Source organism: Antrostomus carolinensis, unplaced genomic scaffold (genome assembly GCF_000700745.2).
Source record: "Antrostomus carolinensis isolate BGI_N321 unplaced genomic scaffold, ASM70074v2 scaffold6999, whole genome shotgun sequence".
NCBI classification, from domain to species: Eukaryota; Metazoa; Chordata; class Aves; order Caprimulgiformes; family Caprimulgidae; genus Antrostomus; species Antrostomus carolinensis.
In genome coordinates this window covers 1-18,593 of record NW_010336326.1, presented here as the reverse complement: position 1 = coordinate 18,593, position 18,593 = coordinate 1, and the positions used below count along the sequence as shown (strand labels likewise).

Here is an 18,593-nt window from a genome sequence, read left to right as displayed (position 1 = left end):
GGACTTCAGTAAAGCCTTTGACACTGTTTCTGATAACATTCTGCTTCAGAAACTGGCTGCCAACAGCCTGGACAGGCAAATCTCTCTGCTGGGTAAAAACCTGGCTGTATGGCCGGGCCCAAAGAGTGTGGTGAATGGAGTTAAATCCAGTTGGAGGCCAATCACAAGTGGTGTTCTCCAGGGCTCAGCGTTAGGGCCAGTCCTGTTTAACATCTTTATCAATGATGTGGATGAAGGAATTGAGTGTACCCTCAGTGAATTTGCAGATGACACCAAGCTGGGTGGAAGTGATGATTTGCTTGAGGGTAGGAAGGCTCTACAGAGGGACCTGGGCAGGTTGGATCAATGGGCTGCAACCAACTGTGTGAGGTTCAACAAGGCCAAGTGCCGGATCTTGCACTTGGGTCACAACAACCCCATGCAACGCTACAGGCTTGGAGAAGAGTGACTGGAAAGCTGCCTGGCAGAAAAGGACCTGGGAGTGTTGACAGCCGGCTGAACATGAGCCAGCAGAGTGCCCAGGTGGCCAAGAAGGCCAATGGCATCCTGGCCTGTATCAGAAACAGTGTGGCCAGCAGGACCAGGGAAGTGATCCTCACCCTGCCTTATGAGGAGCGGCTGAGGGAACTGGGGTTGTTTAGCCTGGACAAGAGGAGGCTGAAGGGAGACCTTATCATTGCCTGCAGGCAGGTGAAAGGAGGGTGTAGTGAGGCGAGGTGGGTGTGTGTCTTTTCTCCCAGGTGACTAGTGACAGAACAAGAGGCAATGGCCTCAAGTTGCACCAAGGGAGGTACAGATTGGATGTCAGGAAAAATTTTGTCACTGAAAGGGTTATCAGGCACTGGACCAGGCTGCCTAGGGAGGTGGTTGTCACCATCCCTGGAGGTATTTAAAAGATGGCTCAAAGGGGTGCTCGGAGATATGGTTTAGTAGTGGACAGGTATGGTTGGACTCGATGATCTCAGAGGTCTTTTCCAACCAGGCAATTCTATGATTCTATGATATGGTAGGATTGGGTTTTTTTAAATTTGAAGATTCATTTGTCTGTCAGATACTTAGGTGTTGCTCCTCCTGCCTCTTTTCTTTCCAGTTTGACCTTGATCTTTTACTTGCCTGTAGTTTTCCTTGTTTTTTCTTTTTTTCTTGTCATCTCCAGAATTATCACTTGCCATTATGAATTACCATGTGGTTTATTCTTTCCATTCAGATATTGATTTCCACATAAATTTATATGTAGAATGCTGTATTTTGGCCAAAATTATTTCAAAAATTCCCAAGGCTAAATAACTCTCTAGCTTGATGCTAATCTGTGCTTGAGTACAGTATGAGCCTGAGAAACAATACTGTCATTGAGAAAAAAAATGTGAACCCACTGCCTACTTACTGCTCAGGAATTCTGAATTACTGGGGTGAGCTGTGTTTAGTGGTTTCTTTGCCTGTACCTTTGAGTATTCTTTTTCTATATTCCCTCTCTTGCAAAAAGAAAAAAAAAAAAGTGAATGTAGTGAATGTATTAATCCCCAAAATGCATTGGCGTCTGTATGGGTGTATTTGTTTGCTACCCTTTGATAACAGACTGAGCAGTTTGCTATTAGAGGTGAACCTGGGCACAAATCGAGACTACAAGGTAGCTGAAATACTGTTTTCCAGTACTTTCAGCGTAAAGCCTAAATATTTTAACTAATAAATTTAATGCAGTTTCAGGTGGGGTAGCCTGATTCAGTGGCTCAGAAGTGTGGACAAGGCAGCATGGTCACTGTTGGGATCAAGGGGGCTTTGTCCACTGCTCATGTGCTCAGATTCACTGCCTGAAAAGCACTTTGGTAGCTGCAGGCAAGCAGTCCTGGGCAGTAGTGCCAACACACAGTGCTACTCATGTTCAAGAGAGAGTAAAACCACATAGTAAATAAAAAGTCCTTCAATGTGCTATTTTTTAAACCGGTATAGTGCTGATATTGTGCATCCCTAACAACGGCTCCTTTATTTAAGCGCAACAATTGAGGGGAAGCTGCAGGAGGTTCTGAACAGCAAGGCACTAAGGAACAGACAGTGCCTGCCATTTTCCCAATGACTAATTGAAAGACAACTGTCTTTTTGTAATTTTGCTGTGTGGCTTACGCACAGCGTGTCATGCAGCGGCGTGTGGCTGCCGTTGCCGGCAGGCCTGCAATAGGCACCGACACGGTGACGCCAGGATGCAGCATCTGTCCATCCTTTTTCTGTCCATCCAGGTGTTCCTCCCTGGGCAGGGAGGGTACTTCTAAAATGTTGGTGCATGACTGAGGAGCAGAGGCTAGTGTGACATCTGTGCTAGTACTGCATGTTGTAGCATGCTCCCACTTTCATAAAATTTTGTAGTTGTGGTGGATGGAAATAATCAGAAGAAAAGCTATGGATGTGACACTCTTCTACTCACAGTTTTCTTTCCTCTACTCACTAAGTAATCTCCCTATTATCATCTATCCAATATTCCTTTTCCCCAAGCTCTTACTTCTCTGAAAATGACACATTTCCTCTTCCTTGTGCTACATTAGAAGCACTTTGCCTTGCCTTACCTTGCCTTGCCTGCCTCAGCACCTTGCCTTTCTCTGTGCTTACTCTTTCTGTCTCCTACAGGCTCTCAAATGCCAGTAGGTGGGTGTCTGAACTGAGCCATCTATAATTATAAGGGTTGCACAGACATCTATTTTACGTACAGACACCTCAGTTCGGGGGTTTAGTCAACTAACTGAATCCTATCCGTATATTTTTATGGTTTTTTTTCTGATGCTGATAAATGTGTGTTCACTTTAATTGCTGTCAGATGGTACGTTGGTAACTTTGGTTCGAGACATTTTCTAACCTACATTCAAGGACCGATCTTTCCCACACCAGAGAAGTGTGTTCAAGTGCTGAGTAATATAGAGAAGTGCGTTGTTATCAGTGTTTTTGAGTTAGTATCCCCATTTATAACTCCTGAGCTTCTTCAACATATTTTCTAGCAACTAGTCCTACTTCCTGTCTTTTTCACATGTAGTGTCGAGAGCAACAGGCAAAAGCCAGTTCCAGTTAAATTGAATCCTAAGTGAGATGAGTTGAAATCCATTTCAGACTAAATGGTATCACTAATCGGCTTTGAACTTCCAAAAATGAAGTAGAATAATATTTTAGTTTGTCTGGCAAGTAATATTTTTTTAATGTAACAATTGGAGAACCTGAAAGTGCTGATGACAGTGTCTGCAGTGTGGATGAACACCTTAGCTGCATGATGGCAATAAGTTTGCTGCACAGATAATAGATTTCTTGTGCCAGAATGGTGTGGTTAAGCATTCATGGAAATATTGAATAGTACAGACACAACCACAGCTCTTTTCATTGTACATACTTACAAATTTGTCTAAACAATTTTAGTGTGGAGGGAGGAGGTAGAGAAAGCTTTCATTGTAGCAGAGGGAGTTGCCAGTTTTTGTTCAGTATGGCAGAACTGAACTAGTAGGTATTGCTTTAGACTCCTCTCATGATTTATTATTACTTTATTTTGATTTATTTATTCTATTCCTCCAGCACATAGGATTTGCATTGTGGGCAACAACTGCTGCATGCTAGCAGCTCTTTAAAGTAATTTTTGTCGATGTCCTTCCTGAACAAAACCACTTGTCTGCATGTCTGGTGTGTGTATTGATCTTACAGACTGTCTCCTGCCAGGTGGGTAATAAATGCTCAGCTGTGACAGTTCTGAAAGTCTAGCAGCCAGACGAGCCCTAAAACAATCTCTGGTGTAATAATGGGGAAAGGATTAGAGAAAAAACAAGGACCACTCACCCTTTAAAAACAACTAAATAATTCATTTTGCATGCAAAAAGGCTATTAAGAAGGGAATCCTTCTCCACTTGCCACTTGGTTTATTTAGAGCACAAGCACTTGAGCTCTGCAGTCAGCAGGAATCTCCATCCCAAGGTGTTACCACTAGGTTTATTAATTTTCATTAATGATACACCTATATCCTCTGTGCTTCCAGTTCATTTTCTACTGCTGCTGCTTTAGTAGAAAGTATTATCTTGCAGTGCGTGAACTGCAATAGAAGGGGTTTCCTTTTCTATTTATCATCTGTTTACAGGGTTTTGATTAAAAGAATAAACCTGTTTCTCCAGCTATCTCAGCTAAAATAAGACCATCAATTTCTCAATGCTCATGAAAAACCTGGAGAAATAACTCTGAGGCATTCACTGTCTTGACAAGCTGCCAGAGCCCTCAGAACTTGCTCTCACACTGGCGTCTTTTCTGCCCTTGAAGTCATGTGCAAAACACGAGGATTTGTGCCATGCTAATCCCCCTAATGAGGGCTTCTCCCAGCCTCTATATAAACCCTGCTCAAAGCTGTGGCTGCTGGGCAGGCACCGCAGAGCCAAAGAGCCCCTCTTCTGAACCACATTCAAGGCAATTAGAGACCAGGATTAAACAAACACCGACACCAGCATCCTCAGCAGAGAGAGGGATTATCCCGTTTGGCTGGAGCATGGAGCCGTGGAGAGGCCAGGTTGTCCCACGGCGGCAATCTCCCTGCCCCACTCGCTCCAGTCCAGCAGAGAGGCAGAGCCTGCACCCAGTTGTAATGGGCACCCTGAGGTGGCTCTTCTGGGCTAGTCTGGGCTACCTGAGCTGCTGCTGTCCCCCTCTGGTACAGGCACAGTTCCCCCGTGCCTGCATGACAGTGGATGCCCTTCGCTTGAAGCGCTGCTGCCCGGCCTTGGGGATGGAGGCAGACAATGTCTGTGGGTCCCTGCAGGGCAGAGGATGGTGTCAGGAGGTGCAGGTGGATACTCAGCCCTGGGGTGGCCCCTACACCCTTCGAAATGTGGATGACCGGGAACGGTGGCCCCTCAAGTTCTTCAACCAGAGCTGTCAGTGCACAGGTGAGAGGGGTGCTGGGGTGAGGAGATGGGGATGGATGCTGACCTTGCTCCAAAGGCCAGAAACATCCTTGATGGCATAAGGTGTCAAGAAGCCTTAAAATATTATCAGTTTCCTAAAAATACTCTCATGTTCCTGATACTGTCAGCACTCTTTCAGAGCAACGGCATCGAAAAAGTGTTTTCTCTCATGTAGACTTCTGGATTTTCCTCTTTGGCCTTTCCCCTGTAGCCACACGTCACCTTTCTCCGTGGGGTTTTAGACATTTCGGTGCTGTGTTCAGACCTCTGTCACTGCTAATCACAGTGCAGTATAACCTGGATCAGGTTGCATTGATCAGAGATTTATTCCTCTTGGAGCAGTACTTTGCAGCACGATATACCCCTGTGCACTGAAAATGTGTGGATGTTCTGGCCAGGGTGTTTCCCAGGGTTGATAACTAAGTGTACAGTTAACCACATATCCAGGCTGCTTTGCAGGGCTGCCAGGAGATGGTACCAGGAGACAGGGAAAAGATACATCTCTAGCACTGCAGTCACCTGCTGGGCAGATTTCAAATGCAGCCTGGGATTTCTTGTTGGAAACATAAAGTTGTTTGAATTTTCTAACATGGGAAGAATGGCCTCCTTTCCTTCAACCTGATTCTTAGAACTAGCTGAACTGTTTATTTTAAAATATACCTTGGCTCTTACTATCAAAAAAGCCCAAATCAATCTGAGAAAGAAGCATTGCAGAAAATTTCAGCCCACGAGCTTAAGTTTTGCAGTGCTGTCATCAACCAAAAACAGAGAGGTTGTGGCAGATGACTTAAATGGATAGATGGCATTACTGAAGCTCCTCAAAATAATAACAACAGTATAAATCAGTGTTTATCTCTTCCTGACTAGATTTCAAATGCTTATGTGGAAGTACTTTTATAGACACTTAAAAAAAAATAAAAAAAGCTTGTAGGATTTTTACATTTTAAATGTTCTTGTGTCTCTCCAAAACTAAAGTCAGGTATCACGTATAGGCACAGATCCTGAGTCAGAAGAGCACTGAAGCACATAGGCATACACCAGTATTTATGCAGGCTAAGTAATTAAGGCATCAAAACCTGGGAGTAAATTGAAGAGCAGTGTAGACAGACATGTTTGCATAGGCAGACATTAATTTGCTTGTCCAAGTAGGGGTAAGCACCAGTATTTGATATTTGGAGGGCTGGGTCCCAAGTTACATGGCCAGAATGTTGTGTCCTTTCATTCAGCCTTACTTCTGTTGAGCTGTCCACTCTCCTCGGCTCTTTAAAGGTGGTTTCTCTTGCTGTTTTTATTTCGCTTTCTCCTTGCAGTCTTTATTATCTAAATATTCCAGTTATAAAACATTAAGGTGGAAGGTATCCTTAAAGGTGATTTTCAGAAAGGTTTCCTGGGCTCTACTCTGCTGCTGTCAGCTTCATGTTGGTTGCAAAGGCATTTCTAGGAGAACACTAAGAAGTTCACAACTGCAAGGGATTTTAATTAGATCTGGTGCTTTTACAATGCTGGTTATTGTGTTTCTGTGTCTATTAGTATTTTGTTGTATTTTTTTTTTACTCTGTTTTATACACTAGTTGGCTGCACACCAGAGTTTTAAGTGGTGTGACCTGTGATCTTTACTAGGGCTATGGTACCTATGGTAGGCAACATAAATTAAATACGCTCATTAAAAGGGATATGGAACAGTGCACACCTCTACTATTAAGGTATCTTATTTTCCAAATTAATGTTACGTGCAAACTGCCTATTTGCAATGGTTTCTGGCTTGTGCAAACTCCAAGCCATGCCAAGGCTCTTTCTAGTGTTTTAACAATACAAACCGTTGTGTTCCAGTGCTGTCTTGACACTCTTTAATTTATAGTTTAGACATTGTGTAAAGGATGAGCTATGGGGACTCCAACTGCCATGTAGCTGATTCTATTTGGTTAGACAGTGCCATTTAAATGTGTCACATAGCTGTCAGCTGTGCGGTAGGAAACCTGGAGGAGCTGTGAGGAACAGAGGCCATGGCTTTACAAAGGGTGGATTCTGGAATTTTTGCAATAAATTCATCCATTTGATCTTTCTGATAAAAACTTAATAGTTAAGGATAAAAGGAACTCTGAAAATTTGGTCATTTGTTGTAGCTATTCACTGAGGAAAAAAGTTTTAAAATCATATCCATCCAGGTCTAGGTGTTGAATATTTCTGAAAAAAAAAAAAAAGAAAAAAAAAAAAAAAAGAAAAATCCCAGACACAAATGAATATCAGTGAGTGATTATTGCGGGGTCAGATTATTTTTATACTTTTCCTCAAATGAATGTAAATTTTCTAAGGAAAATTAACAAAAACATTCCTTTTCAATTTCTAGACTTTTGCAGATAATATACATTAGTCTTTCTTTAACTGGGGACTAATATAACAGACTAAAATTAATACAACAGAAAGATCCAGCTTTACTTCCTACCTTTGGACATGGTCAAAAAGGCAATTTTAAGTCTGTTATAAGGATGCTGCTTACTGCACACTTCTCAATGTGTTGGAGGCAGCAAAAATAGAATCCCTAGAAAAATGATGTGGTTGTGGCACGAATGTAGCTGGGAGGTAGCAAAGAGTTTTTAGTTACTATCTAATTTCAGTTTTGAATCCACTGTATGTGTTCTACGATTTGTTTGTGTGCACTGAATATTAATTCAGTTTATACAAATTCTTAAACTGAAATGACCTGGTGGCAGTTCAATGGTCATTCCTGAAAACAGTGGAACAAGCAGGGACCATCTGGACACCATCCATTATATGATCTCCTGTCTGTGTGCCAGAATGACCTCCCACACTGTATTCTCTAGGAATCACAAGAGGTGAGAATAACCTCAGTTGTTCCTGGTAGGTTCTGAGGTACCTTCCTCAGAAAGGTAGTAAACTGACTTGTTATGTGTTAGCACAAAAAAATGCTAAGGCATGAATCCTTGCATGTTCCTATGGTCCCTGGGTTCAAAAGGATCTTGAAAGGGTCTCATGTCTTACTGAAAATGTCTACTGTGTGCTATATCCTGATAATATGAGATTATTTTTCCGTCTGTCCTAGAGCTATTGAAATTTACCATCACCAGTGTAGCAGACATCAAAGTTAAGTTGTAAGAGACTGGAATGTGCATTTCACAGTGCTACCATGTGGGAAGTCCACAAGGCAGTAAATGAACTCTCTGCAAAGAGCAATGCATCATTTCCAGACCAGTGGCCTGGTAGACTGGTTTAGAAAAAAATGCCGGAAAAGTGGTTTGGGTGACTTCTGGTTTTGGCTAGAATAGTGCTGCGTTTTGGGTTCAGTATAGGATTTGGTATGAGAAGGATTTTAATAATACACTGATTGATGTTTTTGGTTGTGGCTAAGAAATCAAGCACTTTCCAACTTCCCATGTTTTGCTGGTCTGCAGGTACAGAAGAAGGTGGTGGGAGCATAGTAAGATTAATGGGTCCAAATTGTCATTTGGGTATGCCAATGGGATATTCCCTATCATATAACATCATGTTGGCCAGAAAACTCTCTCTCTTCTGGCATTGGGGTTTTGGGATTTTTGCTCCTCTGGGATCGCTATCTGGGAATGGGCTGCACATCAGTCAGCAGGTGGTGAGCAATTGCACTGTGTAGCAATCATTTGTGTATCCTGTTATTACTATTATTATAATAATTATTATTTTGATTACTTTGTTTTCTTTCACTTATTAAATTTTTCTTCTCTCAACCTACGAGTCTCTTTGCCTTCACTCCTCCGGTTCTCTCCCCTGTTCCCAAAGGTGGGGGAGGGAGAGTGAGCAGCTGTGTGGTGTTTGGCTGCAAGCTGAGTTAAACCACAACAGTGGGACATAAAAAGCCAGGTGTGAGTCATTCCTGTTTGCAATGTGCAAAGTCCCAGAGACCTCCATCAGCTTCTCATCATCTTGGTTGCTGCAGAATTACAGCTCTGTGATGCATGGAGTCTATTGAAAGAAAATAACAATAAGCAACTTCCAATTTCATGAAGTGTTACTGTGGTGTGCATTTCTGACAGTCTCTGCCCTCATCATATTAACGTATCCGTGCAATCTTATTTCTTTCATAAAACTATAAATTACTTGCTTTTTCTGACAAAGTCTTCTTCCCCCTAAACCAATGCAGATGCGTGGCTTTGGGTGCCTTCTGTCCTAGCTGGAACATGGCAGCTAAGCCCAGCTGCTCCCCCCTGCATCGAGGTGAAACACAAGCCATACACCTGGAAACTGTCCTCATGATATGCCATTAGGCTGTACATGATCCAAAACCTACTTGAAGCCTTCACCCTTGTGGTCCCTATCCTTAACACTGGTCCTAAGCTTCATGATAGCATGTAAACCTATAGACATCAGAGCCTCCGAAGTAACCATAAGCTCTCCAAACCTACAGTTAAGAGTCCTCATGTCCTCTTGGTAGGTCTTACAGGAGTCTGTCACAAATGTTTAGAGCTCAGCAGCCCTTATCCTAGAGCTAGCTGTAAGTGACATGGCCCTCTTGGTAATAGTCCTTGTAACCCTGTGGGTCTTTGGAATTGGTAATAAGCCCTGTAGACCCTGACAATCTGAAATCTTACTTTAGTGTTAACTGTTATTCTGCTCATAGACTCAACCCTATAGCCAAGGGACACCTGCCCATGCAGGAACACTCCAAAAGCCACTTCCTCATCTGCCCATTAGCCTGAAGCCTGACTGGGTCTAGCAGCGCTGATAGGTGCAGAGAACAGTAAAAGCAGTAAGATTTTGTGGCGTTTTGGGAGACAATTGGCTTGGTTGTTGTGAAGTGAGCATGTATGTGGGGCTGGAGGGAGGGTGAGGTTAGGGAATCTCTGCAGATTTTGGAGAACTGAGGGGAGATGCCAGAAGAGCCCTGGTTGCTCCTCTGCTCCCCCCTTTCCCTGGCAGCAATGCCCACTATCCTACACCACTGCTACGCCAGCAGCCTGCCTGCGTGTGGGCAGGAGGAGGCAGATGTTCGCTGCAGGACCGGTCCTTCCCTGTCTCCTCTGGCACAGGCAAAGCAAGCTGCAGCGGGCCTTTCTGCTGCTGCTGGCGCTCTGCCACAGTGGGAGAGAGGCCATGCCTAAAGCAAGCTCTGCTTTCCTGGGCTCTTCCACCACATTAGGAGGTCTGAGCTAATTGCCTAGAGCGGACCCGATTACTTGCCTTAGGAATGATGCCAGCAGGGAATGATGGTGCTGTAGTGTTTCTCAAGCTCTTATTGCAGCATCATTTAATGATGCTTAAAGCGTGACCGGCAGCACTCCTGGTGCTTGTCCTGGATTGTGTTGGGTCCCAGATACACTGTTAACATGTGTTAGTTTTTCCTGCATTTTGTCCTCAAGAGAACTGATTTGTTTAGAGTTTTTTTTTTCTCCTGTGTTTAAGGATCCACATGAGCTTCCCCTTTTCTTGGGGTTCATCCTGGAATTCTGGGAGTACTTGAGAGCAAATTGAGCAAAGCACTTCATCGTGTGCTTAACCTGAAGTGCTCAGCTCTCTGTTCCCTGAGAGGCTTCATGGAGCTCTTAGCACATTGTTGTGTCAAGCCCCTTACCCAGCACTTCACTTCCCCAACCAGCTGAGTGAGATTCTTGGCCCTGCTGTGGCTCTGGGAAGCGAGCCATCCTTCTGCTTAGGCAATTGGCAAAGCTGACAGTCTACTCAGCTGCTGTCCCTTCCAGGAATTGGTGTTTCTGGGGAAAAGAAGTACTAATTCTTAATTCTTCTGCATTTCATTGTTAGTTTTTCCTGATTCATAATGTCATAACTGCTCTTTCCCACTTGATTCAGGAAACTTTGCCGGCTATAACTGTGGTGACTGCAAGTTTGGCTGGACCGGCCCTGACTGCAACGTGAGGAAGCCACCAGTTGTCAGAAAGGATGTCCACTCCCTGACGGCAGAGGAGAGAGAGCAGTTCTTCGATGCTCTAGACCGTGCAAAGACAACCATTCACCCAGACTATGTAATTGCGACTCAGCACTGGCTAAGTCTGCTTGGTCCCACTGGAGATGAACCACAAATTGCCAACTGTAGTATTTATGACTACTTTGTTTGGCTTCATTACTACTCAGTCAGAGACACGCTATTAGGTTAGTGCTTTTCTAATTCAAGGGGCTCTGCCGGTGAAGGAAAGGGTGAAAAGTAGGACTGCTGAACAAAGCTAAGCATGCTTAACACAGCTGCCTTACTTCAGTGAGCAGTGAGTCCCAGTAGGAGCAGATCTGTGGAGTGACACAGTCGGTGCTGAGGAGCCAGTGGCCATCCCCAGTTGTGGGAGGTCTGCTTCAGACCTGCTGCAGTCTGGTCCCTGTGACCGAATGCCCTGTGGTGGCTGGGGAACACCAGCCATGCTCCTGGGCCGTCTTCCATCTGACAGGGAGGCAGTTCACAGGCTCCGCTGTTGAGTGAACCAAAGCATGGTCAGGCAGTGATTTACTTCAAAAAGATGTTCCTAGTCCACAGGACAAGGTGGATGCAGCAGCAGCAGTGGAAAAGGGACTCTGCAGTGGTGAAGGCAGAGACTATGCAGGGAGGTTGGGGACTGAAGTGCTACTGCTTTCTGTGGCCTTCAGCAAGTCACTAAGGATTATATTTGACTAAGTAACCACAGCCAGCTTTTAAAGCCAAACCAGGTTAGAGGTTTAGGTATCTAACCTCACACTTTCTCCCAAATCAGGATTCCTAGTCCTCATTGCTCTTCTAGACAGAAGTACCTATGCCAGTCCCACTTTGCAAAGCGCAGCTCTCACAAGAGGCGGGAGCAGTATTGCTGTTCTACCTGGCAGTCCTACGTGTGAGATGAACAGCCCATATCTACCTCCTTGCTAGAGGGTATCTACTACCCTGCAGTGGGGTTTTCTTCAGTCTCCCCTTCTGACGTGATTCCAGGTGGCCTGGCAGTCTCTGGCCTAGCAAGAGCAAAGGTCCTACAGGGGATCAGACGATCATGTGGAAAGAGAAGGAGGCAACTTCCAGTGCTGCTGCAGTGACAAATAAATTCATTTGTGGGTTGAAGCTTGCTGCAATAATAAACAAATCCATATGTGGTTTGAAGCCCTTAACCTTTGAGTGTCTTAGTCTCATGTGTAATAACAAAAGCACAATGCAAAAATAACAAGCACAATTTCAAGAAAATGGGCAAAGGACATTGAATTTCTGTTGGCAGGTTATGGAAAATGCTGAGGTTCTCTTGATAGATACATGGTGTAAGCCCTGTGTCTGACCAAGAGAATGAGTTAATGTGGTACATATTAGCAAGGAGCTCAGATTTTAGACAATAAGACTGCTTCTTAAAACCAAATCCAGTAAAGTAATAAGAAATCTTCACAATATCCAGCTTTTGGGGGAGTGTGAAGTTTTGAGAAGCACTGAAGTGAACATCCTTGGAGGAGTTTGTTTCACTTGTCCCATGTAAGTGTTGTAGCTTCTGATGTACGCTCTCTTTCCAAAGGTGCAGGTTTTTGTTTAACTCCACTCCAGGCAATAGCAGAAGGCAATAGCTCTCTTTCTCTCTTGCCTCCTTTGGTGCCTAAGTGCTTTTTTTATCTTCCTTTTGTAGGACCTGGCCGCCCCTTCAGAAGTATTGATTTCTCCCATCAAGGACCTGCCTTTGTTACTTGGCATAGGTACCATTTGCTGTTGCTGGAGAGAGACCTGCAGGTTAGCTGAACAGCCTTTCCCTTTCCTCATGCAGCTTCTCTCTTTTGCTATGTGACTTTATTGAGCCAGCCAAGGGTAAACTATTTCCTGGGACAGATCCTTACCCAAAGTGTTTGCTCACTGATCCTTTTTTGTTTAAAGTGAAATTAGTGCTTTCTAGATGGCAAGGACTGATATTGTTCACAGTTTCTCGCTGTGAACAATGATGTGAAGGTTATCATGGAGATTTTTTCTTCATCTCCACAACAGATGACAGAAGATGTGAATTAAGAGTATTCACTAATAAAATCAAAGCAAACACCTATACGTAAAACTTGGTAGCAGATACCATCTGCTGATGTTGAAGAGACTCTCCTAATGAAAGCAACTCTAAATATCACCCCCTTTAAATGCACCATGCTATACATTTAATACATGCATATATTTAGTAATGCATCTTTTAAATAAATATATGTTAACGTGCCCAGCAGTCAGTTGCCGAAGCATTGGCTCATTTCCATTTGCATTACTTCTGCATTGGCAATGTTACTGTATTTCAGCCTTGCAGATCTCTAATGAAAATGATTGGTATCAAAATGGCTGCGGGATCTTGCTTTTGTGAAACCACATCTAACAAGCAAGCACAAGCAAACGCACCGTATTGCTCTATTAACACAAGTTCAGATTCTTTCCCCAGGGCTACCCTTTCTGGGGCAAAAGCAAACCACATGCACAATTTTACCCATTACCCACTTACGTCTCTCAAAAAGCCTCTTAGTTCCTAAGGCTCAGTTCGTTTCTGCTCCTGCTCTCCTGCCTGGTCTCCGAGTTGTTAGAATGCTTAACATGGCCAAAAGGAGTGCGGGCCAACAGTAGAGTAACTAGTGATGATGTCTTTGCTGGGACTGACTTAGTGCCCCAGTCTTTTGAAAGGAGTTGGAGCAGCACTGTGAAGTGCATGTAGTTGAAATGCAGAATGAAAAGCAGGATGCACAGTGAAATATCCAGTGAATACCCAGTGAAACCACTCGCAGGAGTCCCTTTCTTTCTCTTTCCTTTGAAAGTGATTCCCTGCTAACGTGTTTCTGTCCATTGCAGAGGCTGATGGGCAACGACTCCTTTGCGCTGCCCTACTGGAACTTCGCCACGGGCAGAAACGAGTGTGACATCTGCACGGACCAGCTCTTTGGATCATCATGGCCAGATGAACCAGGGCTGATCAGCCCGAGCTCCAGGTTCTCCCGGTGGCAAATAGTTTGTAACAGGTACAAGAATACCTAGGACAAGCTTGCATACTGGCCAAAGCTTGCTTTAATTCAGGACTGAGAGCGCGGGCTGCTCTCTCAGTGTGAGCAAGTGGCAGGAAAAGAGCCATGATGTCTTTTTTCAATTGGGAATCATGGTCTGTTTGTGTGTAGATGGTGCTGTGTAAACTTTCCCCCCTGGTATTATGGAAGTATATATTTTTTAAGATGATTCTTTTGGTACAGGATTTGGTATGATTCAGCCAATTTGAGGCTGCCAAATGTTTGAAGAGTTCGCATATTGACAAGTATCTTTTTAAAGAAGAAATGCCTGCATGTTGGTTCTCTGTAAACAAACACCTGACTGATTCTGGCAGCAGAAAGAGAAAACTGTTTTGGCATATAGGAAGCTAGTGAAAGGCTGAAAAATCTGTTTCCTTGTATTGGGTGAGATCTTAACCCTGATATATTTAGGGCAGTTTGGGGCTGCTGACTTCGAAGCAGCTGAGATTTCACACGGAAGACAACACGGAGACAGCCCTGTGCTTGCTGTCAGCTCTCCGTAGGCCAATCCTGATTTGGGTGAGAGCAGGGCTTTGACGGGGAATTCACATGCGGGATCAAGGTGCTACAACATAAGATGCTGCCGGTTACAACACCCACATAACATTCTTCTGTCAGCTCCAGGGCAGCATGCAGTCAGTCAGACAGAGGTACCGAGAGCTCAGGGCTTTTCAAAAGAGTCTCTTTCTCTGGGTTCCTAAAGAGCTACTTGAAATTCTAGCTTTAGGCACCAGTTGGCTTTAAATATTGCCCCTACTTTTTCCCTAAGATAAATAGGGCTTTGTTTTTTCTTGAAAACCGAAGTCACTTAACTTTTGCCTTGCCAAGGTTAAACAGAGAAGGGCTTTTGTTTACTTCAGCAGTTTCTGAAAATGCTGTTTCCTTTTATACTGAACAGCATAGATTTTTTTCACAAGTGTTATGCTATTTTTTTTCTTCCTTCTTCCCTCTTTCTCTCACTGATATAAAGGACTTGCTCCCTATTAGCTAGTAAGTAAACCCTGAAACAGCAGGATGTCCTCCAGACCCTGAAAAAGAAGATACAACACATTGCAGTTGCTTTTCTTCTAAAAGGGATGATGAATGGAAAGGGAAATTCTGTTTTCTGTCATTCCTTGTCCTGTTTTCTGTCATTCCCTGCATATTTGGAGCCCACCCCACAGTCTAATTTTCATGTTTGTTTTCCTCTTTGTTAAGAGTTAAAAAGCTAGTCCTTGCTCAGGACTGAAAATTTTTCAATTCAAAACTCAAAAGACTCTTCTAGATTTCCTGGCAAAAACTATCTTCCAAAGCTCCTGGGAAGGGAGTAGGTGTGAAGGGAGTTTTGCTTTGCCTTCTCTAAAGTGTCTTGTCTCTCTGGAGGATGAGCCTGGTGAGTCTTGGTCCAAATGACTGATGGTCCACAGAGGCTGTAGAGCCATGGAAAGTCATGGCATGGTGGCAGTCCTGTGACAACTTCAGCTTCCAGGCCATGGGAAGTGAACCAAGATGCCCCAGGAGGTGTCATTCCCTAACCCCTTCTCTCTCACATGTATAGCCACGGCCTCTTTTATACTACCAGGGAAAAAGCCAACAAGCCAGGTGTCATCACCACCTTCTGACTTGTGCCTCTTGCTGTTTTATGCTCAGCTTGGATGATTACAACCGCCTGGTCACGCTGTGCAATGGGAGTGCTGAGGGGCCGCTGCGGCGGAGGCTGCCCGAGGACTCCAGCCAGCAGCTGCCCACGGTGGAGGACGTCAGGAGGTGCCTTTCCCTGCAGGAGTTCGACAGCCCCCCCTTTTTCCGCAATTCCAGTTTCAGCTTCAGGTTTGTCCTTTGACTCCTCCAGAGCCAGCTGGGTCACCTTTTTAAAATTTTTTTTTATTATTTTTTTTTTAATGTACATGTTTGTCAGCAACGACAGTTACTTGATGGTGCTTTTACCCATCTGCAGGAATGAACTGGAAGGATTCAGTAAACTAGGTGGAGCCCTTGACTTGCCGATGCTGAGCCTTCATAATTTGGCTCACTCTTTCCTGAACGGCACCAGCGTTCTCCCTCATGCAGCTGCCAACGATCCCATCTTTGTGGTATGTCTTTTTCCCCCAGCATGAGTGGTAGTGGCTGTGGCTCAAAGGCAGCTCTCTCACCAGAGATTTGCAGAACAGAAGTAAAGTGAATTCCCCAAATATAAGTCCTTTAAATACAAAAGGAAAACTCTTTCCTCTTTTCTTGAACACTGTCATGCCTGTGAAATTGTTAAAGAGAGAAGAAATCTCAGGCTGATTTGTGAAACATAAAATCAGTTTTTAGGGAGAAGATCTGCTATTCCAAGTCATGTTGCCCTGAATCCTCTGATTAGGTAGTATCTAAATTTAATGGCTTATACAATTTTTCAGCAATGAGAAAAACCATGTGGTGGGTTTAGCTGGAAAACAGACAAACACTAAAGAGATGCTCACTCACCTCCCCAGCCTGGGAAATGGGGGAGAGAATCAGAAGGGTAAAAGTGAGAGAACCCATGGTATGAGATAAAAACAATTTAATAATTGAAATAAAATTGTAATTAAAATACTAATGGTAGTAACATTAATAATGGAATATACAAATGACTGATGCACACTGCAATTGCTCACCACCTGTCAAACAATGCCCAGCCTGTCGCCAGCTAGCAATCCTGGAGCAGAGACAGTCCTGAAACCATAATCCCAGAAAAGAGTGAGAGAGCCCAAGAGAACCCGAGAGATCACTGAGAGGTCCTCTAGCTTTCTGTCCGTCCCACCCTCATTTATATGCTGAACATGACATTATGTGATATAGAATATCCCATTGGCATATCCAAATGCCAGTTTGGGTTTACTAATTTACTATGCTCTCTCAGAGTTTATTCTGCACCTCCAGACTACCAAAACATGGGAAGTTGAAAAGTCCTTCATCTTCCAGTGACAATTGAAAACATTAGTATGTTATCAATGTCCTTCTCATACCAAACCTCATACTGAAACCAAAAGACAGCACTACTCTAGCTACTAAGAAGAAAATTAGCTCTATCCTAGAGAAACCAGGACAACTGAAGGTGGGGTTAGTTATTTTAGAGCAGTAGACTGAGTAGTACATTTCTTTGTTTAAAACTTCACAGGCTAAAAGGAAACACATCTAATTTCAGGATCTCTTGGGGAATAGAAATAATGTGATTTCACTGCTGCATTGGTACAGTGCTACACTGCAGTGAGCAGCACAAACAGCAATGTGCAAATTAAACAATTGGCTGTGCTTACACATCTTTCTTTTGTAAGAAATTCATGCTAATTTATTTTCCTCTTTGTTAGATTAAACCACAGTGACTAGATAGAGAAATTCTAATGCAATTAATTTCTTTCTTACCTTTATTTTAAGATTGCAATCTTTTATTGAAGAAATTAGCCCAAATACTTATATAGTGGTTCTCCAGCTTATACCTTAATAATTCTTGAATTCCTACATTAATTCCTTTTTTACACAATGAAATCTTCATTTCATTATGTTGTAATTTTATATGCAAGATTATTTCTGTAATATATTTTCTATATTTTTTCTAGAGTGATAATTAAAAATCATGAATACATCAGAAATTAATTTGAACTGCCCCAGACATTTGAAATAGTTGTCTGAACTCAACTTGGAAATAGCTTTCCTACATGAGGGCTTTAAATGCCTATAAACTCAATGGGCAAGACTTGATCAAATTCATGGGTACTTGGAGCTGTGGAGCTAGTGGGTCTCTTTAAAGTGAGCATGAAGGAATCAGATTTCCCACAATATTCCTTATCTGTTCAGAGAGCAGAGAGAGAGTAAAATATGTTTGAGAGGTACATTCACCTGAATGAGCTCAGTGGATCCTCACCTGTGAGGACGGACCTGCCCATTCACTGCCAGCTGATATTAAACTGTTTGGAAAAAGAACTTATTATGGACAAGCAGCACCAAGGACATATACAGCAAAATGTCCCATGCAGGAGATCAATGTACTCCATTCACATGAGCTTTCCCAGTTTCCTGTTCTGTAAATGCCACTTAAATTAGATTACCCTCTTCTCTTTCTTTCAAAAGCTGCTGCCACCTTAGGCAAGAGTGTTTTAAATGCTGTTGAGTTCAGAAAATGTTTAATAAGTGTGTGTGTCCATGCTTGGATTTGCAGGTTCTTCACTCCTTTACTGATGCCATCTTTGACGAATGGATGAAACGGTTTAACCCCCCTGACAACGCCTGGCCTGAGGCACTGGCCCCTATCGGTCACAACAGACAGTATAACATGGTCCCTTTTTTCCCTCCTGTGACCAACGACGAGCTCTTCCAAACTGCAGAACAGCTTGGCTACACCTATGCCATTGACCTGCCAGGTACGTCTCAGAGTTGTGGAGGCTGTTCCAGGCCAACCGATGAGACAGATCACGTTTGCAATGACACAGGCATATGGAAACTCATAGAATCATGTAATGGTTTGTGTCAGAAGGGACCTTTAAAGGTCATCTAGTCCAACCCCTCTGCAGTAAGCAGGGCCATCAAGTAGATCAAGTTGCTAAGAGCCCCATCCAACCTGACCTTGAATGTTTCCAGGAGTGGGGCTTCTGCCACCTCTCTGGGCAACCTGTGCCAGTGTTTCACCACCTTCACAGTAAAGACTTTCTTGTATCTAGTCTAAATCTACCCTCTTTTGATTTAAAACCATTGCCCCTTGCCCTATTGCTACAGGCTCTGCTAAAAAGTTTG

At 43.5% G+C, this 18,593-nt stretch overlaps 1 protein-coding gene across 1 annotated transcript; it reads left to right on the top strand.

The window, feature by feature from the left end:
* Positions 1 to 4,402: 4,402 nt before the first annotated feature.
* DCT (dopachrome tautomerase) lies at positions 4,403 to 18,223 on the top strand (the record flags this gene model as incomplete). Its single annotated transcript, XM_010174796.2, has 7 exons — positions 4,403 to 4,892; positions 10,707 to 11,006; positions 12,476 to 12,576; positions 13,654 to 13,820; positions 15,492 to 15,671; positions 15,799 to 15,934; positions 18,022 to 18,223. Coding segments are annotated over exons 1-7 (1,483 nt in total), but the record flags the coding sequence as incomplete, so codon positions are not given.
* Between the last annotated feature and the right edge of the window lie 370 nt (positions 18,224 to 18,593).